Here is a 15035-nt window from a genome sequence, read left to right as displayed (position 1 = left end):
AGACATGTAAAACTTTATAAACTTAGGGTGGTATATTTGAGTGTAGCAGACCTTTTTCCCCCTTATTTGTCCTCCTAGTGAAAAATTGTCAATTGATGTTTGTTCCAACATGGTCTTTTGTCCTTAAAGAAGTAGAAATTTCCAGTGGAAAAAGAAAATAGCATTTATTGAGCATGTACTATGTGTCTTTTTATTGTGTTCTCTCATTTATTCTTTACATCAACACTGCAAGGTAGGGTTTTTCCCTTTGTTATAGGTTAGGGAACTATCATATCATGCATTCTTTTTGTTTTTCCTACATCATTACTATTTGTTTAACCCTAACTTACACAGTTTTTCAGTGCATGCTCACATCTTATATCATTCTTGTCTCCTTTCACTCTTTATCATATTTGCTTAGTTACCTCAAAAAGATATTCTTACTTATTTCCCTTTACTCTTTTCTTTGATATCCTTTATGCAATATAGGAGACAAATTATGGGTGTTAACTTTTGAAAGTAATTAATTTCAATGCTAAGTAGTCTGTGTAAAATCTGTTCTCATGTATTATATACAATAAATTTCAATTTTTGACAAATGTACTTTAAAAAAATGGATGAGAAGCAAAATTTTTTTTAACATTTAAGCAATGTATATTGAAATTACATTATTAAGATGAGTACGTTAGGATTTTACTGTTATCACATCTGAAGTATTGTTTAATATAAATTGAGAATTTAGATCTAGGTAATTTCTTTTAATATTTCACAAATTTTCACATTTATATATAATCATATTTACAGTAATTTTTTAGTTTCAAATCTATGTTTAATTTGTTTTAGTCCTCATACTCAGCTTCTATAATCACTATTTCTTTATTCTTGAGTTTTTTATTATGGTTTTTCTTTGCATTTGAATTCACTGTTATTTTGGGTAGTTTTCACAAGAGGGCTATGCGAAATGTTTTTAAATTTCAAATTTTTAAATTTAAGAAACTTTTTATTTTAACCATTCTAATAGGTATATATTGGTGTCTCATTGCTTGTACTTGTAATTCTCTAATGACATATGCTGTTGAGCATCTTTTCATACACTTCTTTTTCATCTGTATGTGTTTGGTGAGGTGTCTTATGCCCATTTTTAATTTGGGTTATTTGTTTTCTTATTGATAAGTTGTAAGAGTCCTTTATATTTCTGATTTTCAGTTTTGTTTTGCAAGTATTTTCTTATAGTCTGTGGCTTTTGTTTTCATACTATTAATATTATTTCATAATATTAAAAGAATATTATTCCATAATATTAAAAGAATATTATTCTTTTCATATTATTAATAATAACATTGTCTTTGGCAGAACAGAAGATTTCGTTTATTTATTTATTTATTTTTGAGATGGGATCTTGCCATGTCTTTTCATACTATTAACTGTATCTTTGGTAGAGTAGTTTTTATTTATTTTACTTACTTACTTACAAGGATAGGGTCTTGCTCTTTCACCCAGGCCGGAGTGCAGTGGCATGATCACAGCTCACTGTAGCCTTGGCCTCTTGTGCTCAAGCAGTCCTCCCACCTCAGCCTCCTGAGTACATGGGACTGCAAGCATGCACCATCACACCTGGCTAATTTTTTTTTTTTAATTTTGTGTAGAGACAAGGTCTCCCTATGTTTCCCAGGCTGGTCCTGAACTCCTGAGCTCAAGTGATCCTGCCTCAGCTTTCCAAAGTGCTGGGATTACAGACATGAGCCACTGTGCCCAACTGAAGTCTTTGATCTTAATAATCTAATTTGTCAGTTTTTTCTATCATGTATTATGATGTTGGTATTGTACCTGAAGCTTCATCACCAAACCGAAGGTCATCTAGATTTTTTCCTATGTATCTTCTACAAGCTTTATAGTTTTGCATTTTATATATAGGTCTGTGATTCATTTTGAGTTAATTTTTGTGAAAGATGTAAGGTCTGTGTTTAGATTCGTTTTTTTTTTTCTTTTCTTTTTTTTTTTGGCAAATGAATGCCCAGTTGGAGAAAGACTATCTTTTATCCATTGAATTGCCTTTGCTTCTTTGTCAAAGATCAGTTGACTATGTTTATATGGGTCTATTTTTAGGTTCTCTTTCTATTCCCTTGCTTTGTCTGTTCTTTTGCCAATGTCACATTGTTTTGATTACTGTAGATTTTTAGTGAGTCTTTAAGGTAAGTACTGTCAGTCTTCTGACCTCGTTCTTCTGCAGTATTGTGTTGGCTGTCTGCATACTTTGCCTTTTCATATTAACTTTAGAATCACTTTGTACATATCCAGAAAATTCTGGGAATCTTTGTGAATTGCTAGATTTTGAGTTAAATTTACACATCACAATAGGAAGAATGGACATCTTAACTATATTTAGTCTTCCCGTTCTTGGAGTATCTATTTATTTAAGACTTTTGTCAGTTTTTGTAGTTTTCTTAATAAAGATCTTATACATGTTTTGTTAGATTTATACCTAATTTTTCATTTTTTTGGTGCTAGTGCGAATAGTACTGTGTTTTTAATTTCCTTTTCTAAGTCTTCATTGCTAGTAGATAGCTAAACACTTGGCTTTTCTATATTTCCTTGTATTCTGCAACCTTGCTATAATTGCTTCTCAATTCCATTAGTTTTTTTGTCAGTTCTTTGAGATTTTTTTACTTAGACAGTTATGTTATCTTTCAACAAAGACAGTTTTAATTATTCCTTCCCTATCTCCATACTTTTATTCCTTTTCTTCTTTTATTGCATTAGTTATTCATAGACTATGTCTAACAGTTAATCATAAAATTCACTAATACTCTGCATACTGATTTAGTATAAATTTAGAGGGTATTGTTCTCTAAAGAATAATATTCTTTTATTTTTGAATATTCTTTCATTTTTTCTTATGGTTAGAAAAAATGAATATCCAATATTAGAATATTCAGTTCTTAAATCTTTGTTTTCATTTTTCCATGTCTACCATCTTTTTCATGTTTTTCCCCCTCTCTCAGCATTCTGTCATATGGCCAATGTGATTTTCTTTACTGCCAGTGCTGTCATTTGCTTCTTCTCATCTGATATTGCATTTCAGTTTTCTAAGAATCTTTTCTTCTTGTCTAAGTCTGGCTTAAATAGCTCAAAACATTTATTTCATAAAATAGACATTTTAAGTAGTAATTAACCTTTTTATACTTTATTTTTAAATTGACTCATAATAATTATACACTTTCATGGGATATATAGTGATGTTTTGAAGCATATAGTGTATAGTGATCAAATCAGAATAATTAGCATATCAGTCATCTCAAACATTTATCATTTATTTATGTGGGGAACATCCAGTATCCTTCTTCTAGCTATTGGAAAATATTATTGTTAATTATAGTCATCCTATAGTTACAGAACAATGATAGTACAACACTGTAACTTACTCCTCCTATCTTGCTGTAATTTTGTATTCATTATTGAATCTCTCACTATCCCTCCTTTCCTCCTACCCTTCCTACCCTATCCTCTCTTCTACTTTTGACTTCTGTAAGATTTACTTTTCTTGGCTTCCATAGATGAGTGAAAACGCATGGTGTTTAACTTTCTTTTCCTGGCTTATTTCATTTAATATAACTTCTTCCAGTTCGATCTGTGTTGCTGTGAATGACAGGATTTCATTTCTTTTTTTAATGGCTGAACAGTATTCCATTGTGTGTATATACACATATTCTTTATCCATTCATCTGTTGTTGGACAACTAGGTTGATCCATATCATGGCTATTGTGAATAGCACAACAATAAATACGGGGTGCAGATGTCTCTCTAATGTAATGATTTCCGTTCCTTTATATAAATTCTCAGTAGTGTGATTGCTGGACCATATGGTAGTTCTATTTGTAGTGGTTTTTGGGGAACCTTTGTACTGTTTTCAATATTGGCTAGTTTACATTCCCACCAATGGTGTATAAAAGTTCCTTTTTTTTTTGCATCTTAACCAGCATTTATTATTTTTTGTTTTTCTGAAAATAGACATCCTAACTGGAGTGAGATGATACCTCACTGTGGTTTCTATTTGCATTTCCCTGATGATTGATGATGTTAAGCATTGCTTCATGTATTTGTTGGCTATATGTATGTCCTTTCAGAAATGTCTGTTCAGATAATTTGCCTGTTTTTTAAGCAAATTGGTTTTTTGCTTTTTAGATACTGGAGTTCCTTGTGTAATCTGGATATGAATCCCTATGAGATGAATACTTTGCAGATATTTTCATTTACTCTGTAGATTGTCTTTTCATGCTGTTGATTTTTTCCCTTGCTATGCAGAAGCTTTTGAGTTTGATGTTAGCAGATTTGTCTATTTTTTTATGTTGTCTGTGATTTGCAGTTTTTATTCATAAGATATTTTCCTAGACTGGTGTCCTGAAGTATTACCCCTATGTTTTCTTCTAGTAGTTTTATAGTTTCAGGTCTTAACATTGAGGTCTTTGATCTATTATGAAATGATTTTTGTATAGGATGAGAGATGGGAATCTAGTTTAATTCTTCTGCATATCCAGTTTTCTCAGCACCATTTATTGAAGAAATTGCCCTTTCCCTAATGAGTGAGTATTCTTGGCCTTTGTAAAAATCAGTTGGCTGTTGATAAGCAGATTAATTTCTGGGTTCTCTATTCTGTTCTATTGGTCTACATGTCTGTTTTTATGCCAGTACCATGCTGTTTTGGTTACTACAGCTTTGTAGTATATTTGAAGTAAGGCAGTATGTTGACTCCAGCCTTATTCCTTGTGCTCAAGATTGCTTTAGCGATTTGGCATCTTTTGTTGTTTCATATGAATTTTAGGATTTTTTTTTCTATCTCTGTGAAGAATATCATTGGTGTTATGATAGGAATATCATTGAAACTGTAGATTGCTTCTGGTAGTATAGTAATTTTAACAATATTCATTCTTTCTATCATGTGAGTATGGGTGTCTTTTCATTTGTGTGTATCCTCCTCAATTTCTTTCTTCAGTGCTTTGTAGTTTTCCTTGTACAAAACTGTACCTTTCACCTCCTTAATTGAATTTATTCCTCAGTAATTACGTTTTTTTGGTAGCTCTTATAAATGGGATTGCCTTCTTGATTTTTTTTTTTCGGGTAGTTTGTTGTTAGTATATACAAACAGTACTGGTTATTGTATATTGATTTTGTAGCCTTCAACTTTACTGAAATTCTAAGAGTTTTTTGGTAGAGTCTCTAGGTTTTTCTATATATAAGATTATGTCATCTGCAAAAAGGAATGAATTGACTTCTTCCTTTCCCATTGCTTTGGCTTGAACATCTAGTACTATATTGAATAAGAATGGGGAGAGTGAACATCCTTGTATTGTTCCAGTTCTTACAGGAGAAACTTTTAGTTTTTCCCCATTGGGTGTGATGTTGGTTTTGGGTTTGTCATATATGGCCTTTACTGAGTTGCGGTGTTTTTTTTCTATACCTTTTTGACAGTTTCTATCATGAAGGGATGTTGAATTTTATCACGTGTTTTTTTCTGCATCCATTGAGATGATATAGTTTTGGCCTCCATTCTATTGATGTGGTGTATGATGTTTATTGATTTGCATATGTTAAACCATCATTGCATCCCTGGGATAAATCCCACTTGATCATGGTGAATGATCTTTTTGCATTCAGCTTACTAATACTTTATTGAAGACTTTTGCATCTATATTCATCAGAGATATTGACCTGTAGTTTTTGTTGCTGTTTTGTCCTTGTCTAGTTTTGATGTCAGGGTTATGCTGGCCTCATAGAATGAATTAGGAAGAATTTCCTCTGCTCGAATTTTTTGGAATAGTTTTAGAAGAATTGGCATTAATTCCTTAAGGGTTTAGTAGAATTCAGCAGCGAAGCCATCCAGTACTGGATTTTCCTTTGTTGGAAGACTTTTTATTCCTGATTCTACCTCATTATTTGTTATTGGTCTCTCCAGGTTTTCTGTTTCTTCTTGCTTCAATATTGAAAGGTTGTATGTGTCCAGGAACTTAACCATTTCCTTTAGGTTTTGTAATTTATTGATGTATAGTTCTTCATAGTAGTCCCTAATGATCCTTTTTATTTCTGTGATATTCAGTTTGATGTCTCCTTTTTCTTTTCTCATTTATTTATTTTGGTCTTTCTTAGTCTGGCTAAGCAACTTTTGTTTCAGTGATTTTTTGTAGGATTGTTTTAGTCTCAATTTTGTTTATTCCTTCTCTGATATTTATTTCCTTTGACTAATTTGGGGTTTGGTTTGTTCTTTTCTAGCTCTTTGGAATACATTGTTAGATTTTTTTATTTAAAATTTTTCTAATTTTTTGGATTGCATTGTTAGATTATTTGAAATTTTTCTAGTTTTTTGGTGTAGGCATATATTGATATAAACTTGCCTCTTAATTCTGCTTTTGCTGTGTTCCTTAAGTTTTAGTAAGTTGTGTTTCTATTTTCTTTTGTTTCTAGGAATCGGTAATATTCTTAATTTCTGTTGCCCATTGTTCAGGGGCATGTTGTCTAATTTCCATATTTTTGTATAGTTTTTAATGTTCCTGTCATTATTATTACTTTTTAAAAAAAATATAGACCAGGTCTCCCTATGTTGCCCAGGCTGGTCTCAAACTCCTGGGCTCAAGGGATCCTCCCACCTTGGCCTCTCAAAGTGTTGGGGTTACAGGTGTGAGCCACCACACCTAGCCAGTTCTTTTTATTATCAATATCTAGTTTTATTCCATTGTGGCCAGATCAGATACTTGATATGATTTTGCTTTTTTTAAAAAAATGTTTTAAGACTTCTGTTGTGTCCTAACATGAGGTCAGTCTTGGAGAATCTTCTGTGTGCTCATGAGAAGAATGTACATTCTGCAGTTGTTGGGTGAAATGTTCTATAGAGGTATTTTAGGTCCATTTGGTCTATGGTGAAGTTCGAATTCAATCTCTCTTTGTTGATTTTCTGTCTAAATTATCTGTCCAATGCTGAGAATAGGGTGTTGAAGTTCCTATTATTTTATTGCAATTTCTCTCTCTTTAGATCTAATAATACTTGCTTTATACATCTGAGTGTTTCAGTGTTGGGTACATTTATATGTACAACTGTTATATTCTGTTGTTGAATTGATCCTTTTATTATTATATAATGTTCTTTGTTTTTACAACTTTCTTATCACTTTTATTTTCCATTTTCATAGGATATCTTTTTCATACCTTTAAGTCTGTGTCTATACAGGTGAGGTGAGTTTCTTGTAGCAGCATATAATTGAGTTTTTTTTTATCTGTTCTGTATTTTTTAAATGGGAAACTTAATTGGTTTATATTCAAGATTATTATTGATAAGTGAGGACTTACCCTGTCATTTTAGTGATTGTTTTCTGCTTGTTTCATATATCCTTTGTTTCTTACTTCCTCTCATTTATTTTTCCAGTTGGGTGCTTCTCTGTAGTGATAAGGCTTGATCCTTTCTCTTTCTCCTTTATGTATCCGCACTACCAGTGAGTTTTATAGTTCCCCCTGTTTTCATGATGGTGGTCATCATCTTTGCATTTGTGGATGTTAGACTCCCTTGAACATTTCTTATAGGTCTGGTCTAGTGATGACGGATTGCTTTAGTTTTTGCTTGTCTGTGAAAGATTTTATTTCTCCTTTATTTCTGAAGCTGCTGGGTATTATATTCTTAGCTGACAGTTCTTTCATTCTGAGCTTTGATTGTATCATCCCATTCCCCTCTGTCCTGTCAGGTTTCTCTTAAGAAATCTGCTGTTGTATATTTTGACAATCAGCTAAAATGTAAAGAAGAAGGATGAAAGATGTTTTAAACTATCATTTTAAAAAATGATAGTTTAAAATTTTTAATTAAAAAAAGAAATCTGCTAAGATTGCATTAAGATTCTTAATGCTAAGAAAGCATTAAGTCATGGTATTTATCAGTTAATAAAATGGATCAGTTATTCTTGGCCACACTGACAGTTTATCTACTTTTTGCTTTTTAAACCAGAGCCCTATTGTGGTGCTTTGCAGTCATTTATTTTCACTATAGTGGAATCTGGAAGAATCCCTTGCATGGCATTCCATTTTGATATAGTTTCATATATTCCTGATGTACTCTGATGCTGGCAGGTTGAAGAGAGGGGCATTGCACTTTCTTCTGCTATAAAGAAGAAGAAATCTACTGTTAGTATAACAGGGATTCCCTTATAGTGACTTGACACTTTACTTTTGCTGCTTTAATTATTTGTCTGTGACTTTTAACAATTTGACTATAATATGCCTCAGAGAAGACCTTCTGTTTGTGTTGAGTCTGTTTGGAGTTTTGAGCTTCCTTTGGATGTCCATTCCTCTCTCAAGAACTGGGAAGTTTTCAACTATGGTTTTATTAAATATGTTTTTCTCACCTTTTCCTTCTTTTCTCCTCCTGAAAGTACAATAATACAAATATTTGTTCACTTATTGAAGTCTTATAAATCCTGTAGACTTTCTTCATTCTATTTTTTTTCTTGTCTGCCTGTGTTATTTCAAACAATTTGTCTTCAATTTAAGAAATGCTTATGCTTGATGTAGTCTGTTATTGAAGGTCTCAGTTGTATTTTCTATTTCATTCATTAACTTCTTCAGCTGTAGGATTTCTGTTTTTTTTTTATGGTATCTGTTAATTTCTTATTCGAATCACGAATTGTTTTTCTGATTTTAATTTTCTATCTGTATTCTTTTGAATTTCACTGAGTGTTGTCAAGATTATTATTTTAAATTCTTCTGGCATTTTCTGTATTTCTTTATGATTCTTGTCTGTTACTAGAGGAATTATTGTTTTCCTTTGGAAGTGTCATGTTTTCTTGCTTTTTTATGTTTAATGTGTCCCTGTGTTGATTGATATGCCTCAGGTAGAAAAGTAAAATTGTCTTTTCCAATCTTACAGAATTGATCTCGTAAGGAAGTACTGATTTGTGTGAATGTGTCTCGAGGTGTCAGTTTGATGTGGTTCATTGGCCTTGGTTCTAGTTGGATACAGTAGTGTGGTCTTTGTGTAGTTTTTTCAGCTGTAATCCACACTAGTGTCATTTACAAGTGTCTCAGTGGCCTAGGCTGAGAGTTGTTTGTGGTGGCAGTTGTACAGCTTTGCAAGGGGTGGGTTTGCTGGGCTGATTCTCAGTTTGGGGGCATATGCATGCATATGGTGGGTCAACCACCTTGGGATCTGACACACTGGCAGATGGGGCTATTAATGTGGCCAGGAGCATAGTCATGCAGTTGCTTAGCCAGTCTTGGTGAATGTTTGCCAGGAACAACTCACTGGTTTGTTTCTCAGGCCCAGGAGATGCCTGGGATCCAGGTGCAAGGCTGCTTGATCCCAACAGAGGTGTAGGGATACAGTTCCTCGACTGGCTTAGGGCCGTATCTGCTGAGGGGTTCCACGGGATTGTTTCTCAGGTTTAGGATGCAGGCACAAGGCTATTCAGCTGGCTTATGGGCATGCCCACTAGAGGCGTCCTGTGAGGCTGTTTCTCAGGCCTGTGACATTGCTGCTTGGCTGGCCTGGGAACTTTTCTGCAGCAGATGGCCCACTGGACCATTTTGTAGACCTAGGAAGTAGGAGCAGGGTTGCTCGACTGGCCCAAAAGAGTGTCTGCCAGAGGCAACCCTCAGGGCTGATTTGTAGGCCTAGGGTGTAATGCTGCTCAGCCAGCTAGGGTAATGTGTCTGTTAGGGGCAGTTGGCAAGTGTACTTCTCAGGTTAGCGACGTGGGCACATGATTGCTTGGCTGGTCCTGGGGCATGTCTGATGGAGTTATAGGGAGGCTGTGCTGTTTGTCAGGTTTGGGAGGTGAGCACAAGACTGCTTGGCAGGCTCAAGAATGGCCTGAAGGGCTACTTCTCAGGCCTAGTATGTGTTCACAGGGATGCTTGGCCACCCTGTGGGAGGTGTATTCACCATGGGTGGCCCATAGGGCTGTTTCTCAGGTACAGGTCATGGCTCATGGCTGCTCGGCTGGGCTGGTGGCATGCCTGCCATGGGTAACCTTCTGGGCTATTTTTCAGGCTCTGATTCTGGGCATAGGACCACTGGGCAAGCTAGGGGTATGTCTGCGGGAGGGAGGGGTGCACGGTATTGTGGGGCTGTTTCTCAGGTTCTGAGTGTGGGTGCATAGCCGCTCTGCCAGTGCAAGGGGTGTATCAGCTGCTTGGATGCTCGGGGGCCTCTCCTTCTTGGGAGAGAGCCCCACCCTGGTTTGGTCACCTCAAGTGAGAGTTTGCCCTGGGTGGGACTGCCAGATTGGTCCTCTGGCTGGAAGTGTGGCAGCAAGGGGTTGGTTTCCTTGCTGTGTAGGACCAGAGTCATAACCAATTATAGGCTCAGTCTCTGTGCAGCTAGAGTTGTGGTGTTCAGCCACCTATGTGGGCTTGGTGGAATGAAGATGGACCCCTAGTACTGGAAAGGTGCAGTGACTACTGGCCCACAGAGCAGGGTGCACAACAGAGGTGGCTCTGGCCTCAATGGTGCCATGCTGCAGCAGGGCAGGTTGGCCTACAGGTGGGTGAGGGTTGGAGAGTGCATACCTTATTCTCATGATCTGGAGCAATGCAACTGCTTGAATTCCCAGCAGCTGTCCACCTTGACTTAGGGCCTGCTAGGACTATGGGATTCTCCTGTGGTAAGGACTGTAGGTGTTTGTGATGGCGGTGAGGACTGGTGGGGATCTTCTGCTTACCTTTTCCCCAAAACGGGAAGTCCCTCCTGACTACGGGAAGATTTGATCGGGGTGCAGGAGATGTAGCTGCAGAGGCCAGGTGCCTACACACTACCCTCCTGGATTTTCAGTCATTACACATATTTCCCCTTCCCTGCTGTACTCCAGTACTCTCCCTTCAACACGCCAGTCAAATCTTAGCTGTTCATTCATTGCTGTGGTCCTTTCTTGTTGGGAGTACGAGCACCAGGAGTCTCTAATCAGCCATCTTGCTTAATATTTTAAATCTGAACTTAATCTTTTTAATCTGCTTGTTGTTCCCTTCCACGTTATAGCACCTTTTCATAAACCCCTATAGGTTTAATCAATGTACTGAAATTTAAAGGCAAAAGCATTAAGTCATAGTATTTATCAGTTAATAAAATGGATGTTATTCTTGGCCACACTGACAGTTTATCTACTTTTTGCTTTTTAAACCAGAGCCCTATTGTGGTGCTTTGCAGTCATTTATTTTCACTATAGTGGAATCTGGAAGAGTCCCTTGCATGGCATTCCATTTTGATATAGTTTCATATATTCCTGATGTACTCTGATGCTGGCAGGTTGAAGAGATGAGCATTGTTTGACTTGTGCTACTTTTGTAATTTGTTGTATGTGTGGGAGTATCCTGAGAGAAAATATAGATTGAATAAATTGTCAGATATAATTTATTTTTAGACAAGAACTCTCGATAGTATAATTTTTTTCTTTTTCTTTTCTTTTCTTTTTTTTCTTCGACAGAGTCTCACTCTGTTGCCCAGGCTGGAGTGCAGTGGCACGATCTAGACTCACTGCAACCTCTGCCTCCCGGGCTCAAGCGATCCTCCCACCTTTGCCTCCCGAGTAGCTGGGACAGGCATGTGCCACCACACCCAGCTAAGTTTTTTATGTTTAGTAGAGATGGGGTTTCACCGTGTTTACCAGGTTGGTCTGGAACTGCTGGGCTCAAGTGATCCACCCACCTTGGCCTCCCAAAGTGCTGGGATTACAGGCATGAGCCACTGTGCCTAGCCTAATTAGTATAATTATATAAATTCAAATTTTAAAACATAAGACTGTAGTCTTATGTTTGTTTGTTTTAACCCCTAATCCTAATCCCAAGATTATAGTATATTTAAAACACTATACTTGGCCAAACTGTCTGAAATACAAAAATGCTAACTCTACAGTTAATTGAAAAAGGCAATAGTGTGGCTTATAATATTACAAGCATTTTATTTAAAAAAAAAATTGATATGGCTTCAAGTGACAGATTGACTCCTAGAAAATATCTTTTTTTTGTTTTAAGAGACAGGCTCTCTGTCACCCATGCTGGAGCCCAGCGGTTCAGTCATAGCTCACTAAAGCCTCAACCTCCTGGGCTCAGGCAGTCCTCCTGCCTCTGCCTCTCAAAGCACTCAGATTACAGGTGTGACCCACTGTACCGACCCGTAGAAAATGCTCTTACACATGGAATTTACTGTAGATAAATTTGCTAGATGGTTAAATAGGATATTTCTCCTAGTTGCATATTGGTGAAACCTGTGTTTATTATAATATTTGGAAATAGTATAATAGTTGGTGAGCATAAAAATTACTGGATGTTGGGAGGTCTAAGAAAATTATCTTGGTATGTTTGTAAAATTAAATTTTAGGCACAAAGAATGTGGAAAGGGGATGACCAAATTTGGTTATGTTGGTCAGTGTGACATTAATAACCAACTAAATATTTTTAGTGTATAATGTAGTTTAAATATTTGAAATGATAACAACATATTCAAGAAAAAAGCTAACTTAAATGGTTGATTGCGTAAACAATAAATTTTAGCAATACCCAGATTAGAACTAACATTATTCGAAGACTCACTTGCTAATATATTTATCATTTCAAACCATACACACAGCCCATAAAATATTAGTGGGCTGATCCAAGCAAAGCATAAGTTGGTGTTTAAAGGAAGTTGAGTGGAAAGAAAGCTATAAACCTGTCACAACTCTCCTTATGCATATATAAAATGGAAGGTGTTATTAAAATCCCCATTCCTTTTAGCAAAGGATTTGAAATGGTTTTGAATAATTCATCAAAACATAAAACATTTTATGAATTAAAACAAAATCATAACCTAGGAAAAAATATATTAAGCAAAATATCAAGAGATGGAGGAAAGAAAATACCATGGATTGCTAAAAAAAAAAAAAAAATTTCTGAAAGCACTGTTTTGAGAGACCAACTCTGTATCATCTAGGGATGTACTCTTATTATAGTGTCTGACCTGATCCAGAGGTGAAGAAGTACCTCTATGCAGTCCTTTAATGTTACTTCTCATTAAATGTCACTTCTCAGTTGGGCTATTACTGGTAGTATGACAGGTGATATCTTGAGATTGTCTCCTTTTCAGAGGACCTGGAATTCCCTATGCTTTAAAAACCATGCAGGTATAACAGGAAATTTTTTTTATTTTTGTTATCTTGTTATGAAACATATGTAATTTAAAATGAGGATCATATTTGCTTTTTTCCTTTTAGATAAGGTGTTGCAGTGACAAAATAAGTAGCATATTGCAAATACAAATAGTATTTTGTTTTGGAAAATAGTTTACCAGTTGTCCCAGTGCCTTCGTTGAGTAATACTTTTTGTCCTAAGTTTTGATGCCATCTCTATTAATATTTTGTGTATACCACTGCTTTTCCCAGTTCACTTATTTATGATAGTACCTATATTTTAATATTGGAAGGAACAGTCCATCTTTACTCTTCAAATAGGTTTTTGGCTTTTCTTAATTACATTCATTTTCAAATTCTTTAAAAAAAAATGAATGCTTTGGTAATATGAAGAGATATATATGATATCACAGTACAAGAGCAATACAATGTTATTTAAAAAAGTATGCTGCATAGAAACCTTTAATTCAATAGACTTTTAACTGATTACAATAATATTTAGTAGAGTAATTGTCAGAGAGATGCGTAATGTACTAACTGAGACATGAAGTTTATAAGGGCCATGTCACATGTTTAATGTGACATGTAGAGAAATATTTATTTTAAAACTTGGTTGTTTCTAAATTTGTATTAAAAGTTCAGGTAGGTGATTGAGAGAATATTGTATCAGTCCTGGCTCTTGTTTCTTAAAAAGAGTCAGATATGAGATGTTCTAGTTAAACCTTTTATCTGTAAAGAATTTGAAAACTTACTTGTTAAAGAGGTCAATTTATTTATATTCTGTTCTTACCGCTTGTAGTTTAAAAACAAATATGGACTTCTTTTTATCTTTTACCTATTATTATTTCATAAACTTTTCATATTTAGTTAATAAATCATGCTTTGAAAGAACTCATGGAAATAGAAGAAGTGAGTGAAAATGTATTACAAGTTCACTTAAATGGTAAGTATGCCATTATTTTGCCATTGGAGATTATGTAAACTTTGTGGGGTTTTTATATGACTTGTATATTTCAAATCCATTTTAATAGTTAGATTTTGAAAACTAGATCCATGTTTTACTTAGCACACCATATGCAGTATTTTTAGAAATTAAAATAATAATAATGAAGGAGTCGCAGAAGGACTCTGGTTTTTGTGTTTTTTTTGTTTTTTTTTTTTTTAATCATTCTAATCCCAAGGAGGATTGTTTTTTGATTCTACAGAATGTCTTTATTGCTAAGTTTTAAGAAGAAAGTGATATGAACTCACAGGCTTTGATTGGGAAGATTTACTTAACTGGAAAACAACCTGCTGTATCAAATACATGTTTCATTTTAATTAAATACTTTTAAATTGACTTTATTTTAGGACTGCTGCAGATCAATGACAAAATCGCCCTAAAGGAAATCACAAGGCAGTTAAATCTGGAAAATGTAGTTGGAGATAAAGTTTTTGTAAGTATCATTTCAGTTATTTTATTAAATAGACTTTAAGGTAATGTCTTTATACCATGTATATTTTTATATTTCTGGAAGGGTAGGGAGAGGTTCAGAAATTCTTAATTGAAATATATGAGATTCTTTCATAAAAATGTGTAATGTGTAGGATACATTTAGTCATTAAGTCTACAATACTTGGATTTTTCCATAGTAGGTTATACTAGCTGTAAAATAGCTAAGAAACCCAAGTTTATGTAGATATTCTGAGTTTATTTCATTTTCTGTAAGGTGAATACTTTGATTCTGTATCTCTGGAGATAGATTAACACATTTTTAAAAATACCATGCTCCAGCAGCCTATTTCTACTTTTTTGAGACTTGAGTAGCCTGTGTATAGTAGAAAATGTGCTAAATTTGAGGCTGCAATAGGTGGGTTTCAGTCATGCCTTACAACCCTTTGACTGCCTGATGATCCTGAGCTAACAAGTATCTCTGAATTCAGAT

The 15035-nt window shown here is 34.9% G+C and overlaps 1 protein-coding gene across 4 annotated transcripts in view; it reads left to right on the top strand.

Annotated features, from left to right (window-relative positions):
* ORC4 (origin recognition complex subunit 4) overlaps positions 1 to 15035 on the top strand; it is an 89106-nt gene that overhangs the window by 50220 nt on the left and 23851 nt on the right. For all 4 annotated transcript variants that reach the window (XM_055380173.2, XM_031008457.3, XM_004032625.5 and 1 more), the window contains exons 5-6: positions 13978 to 14053; positions 14461 to 14546. In XM_055380173.2, the coding sequence (XP_055236148.1) occupies positions 13978 to 14053; positions 14461 to 14546 (162 nt within the window). The remainder of the gene's footprint in view (positions 1 to 13977; positions 14054 to 14460; positions 14547 to 15035) is intronic.

The sequence above is a fragment of the Gorilla gorilla genome, chromosome 11 (genome assembly GCF_029281585.2).
Source record: "Gorilla gorilla gorilla isolate KB3781 chromosome 11, NHGRI_mGorGor1-v2.1_pri, whole genome shotgun sequence".
In the NCBI taxonomy this organism is placed as follows: Eukaryota; Metazoa; Chordata; class Mammalia; order Primates; family Hominidae; genus Gorilla; species Gorilla gorilla.
This window is presented reverse-complemented; position numbering and strand designations above follow the sequence as displayed.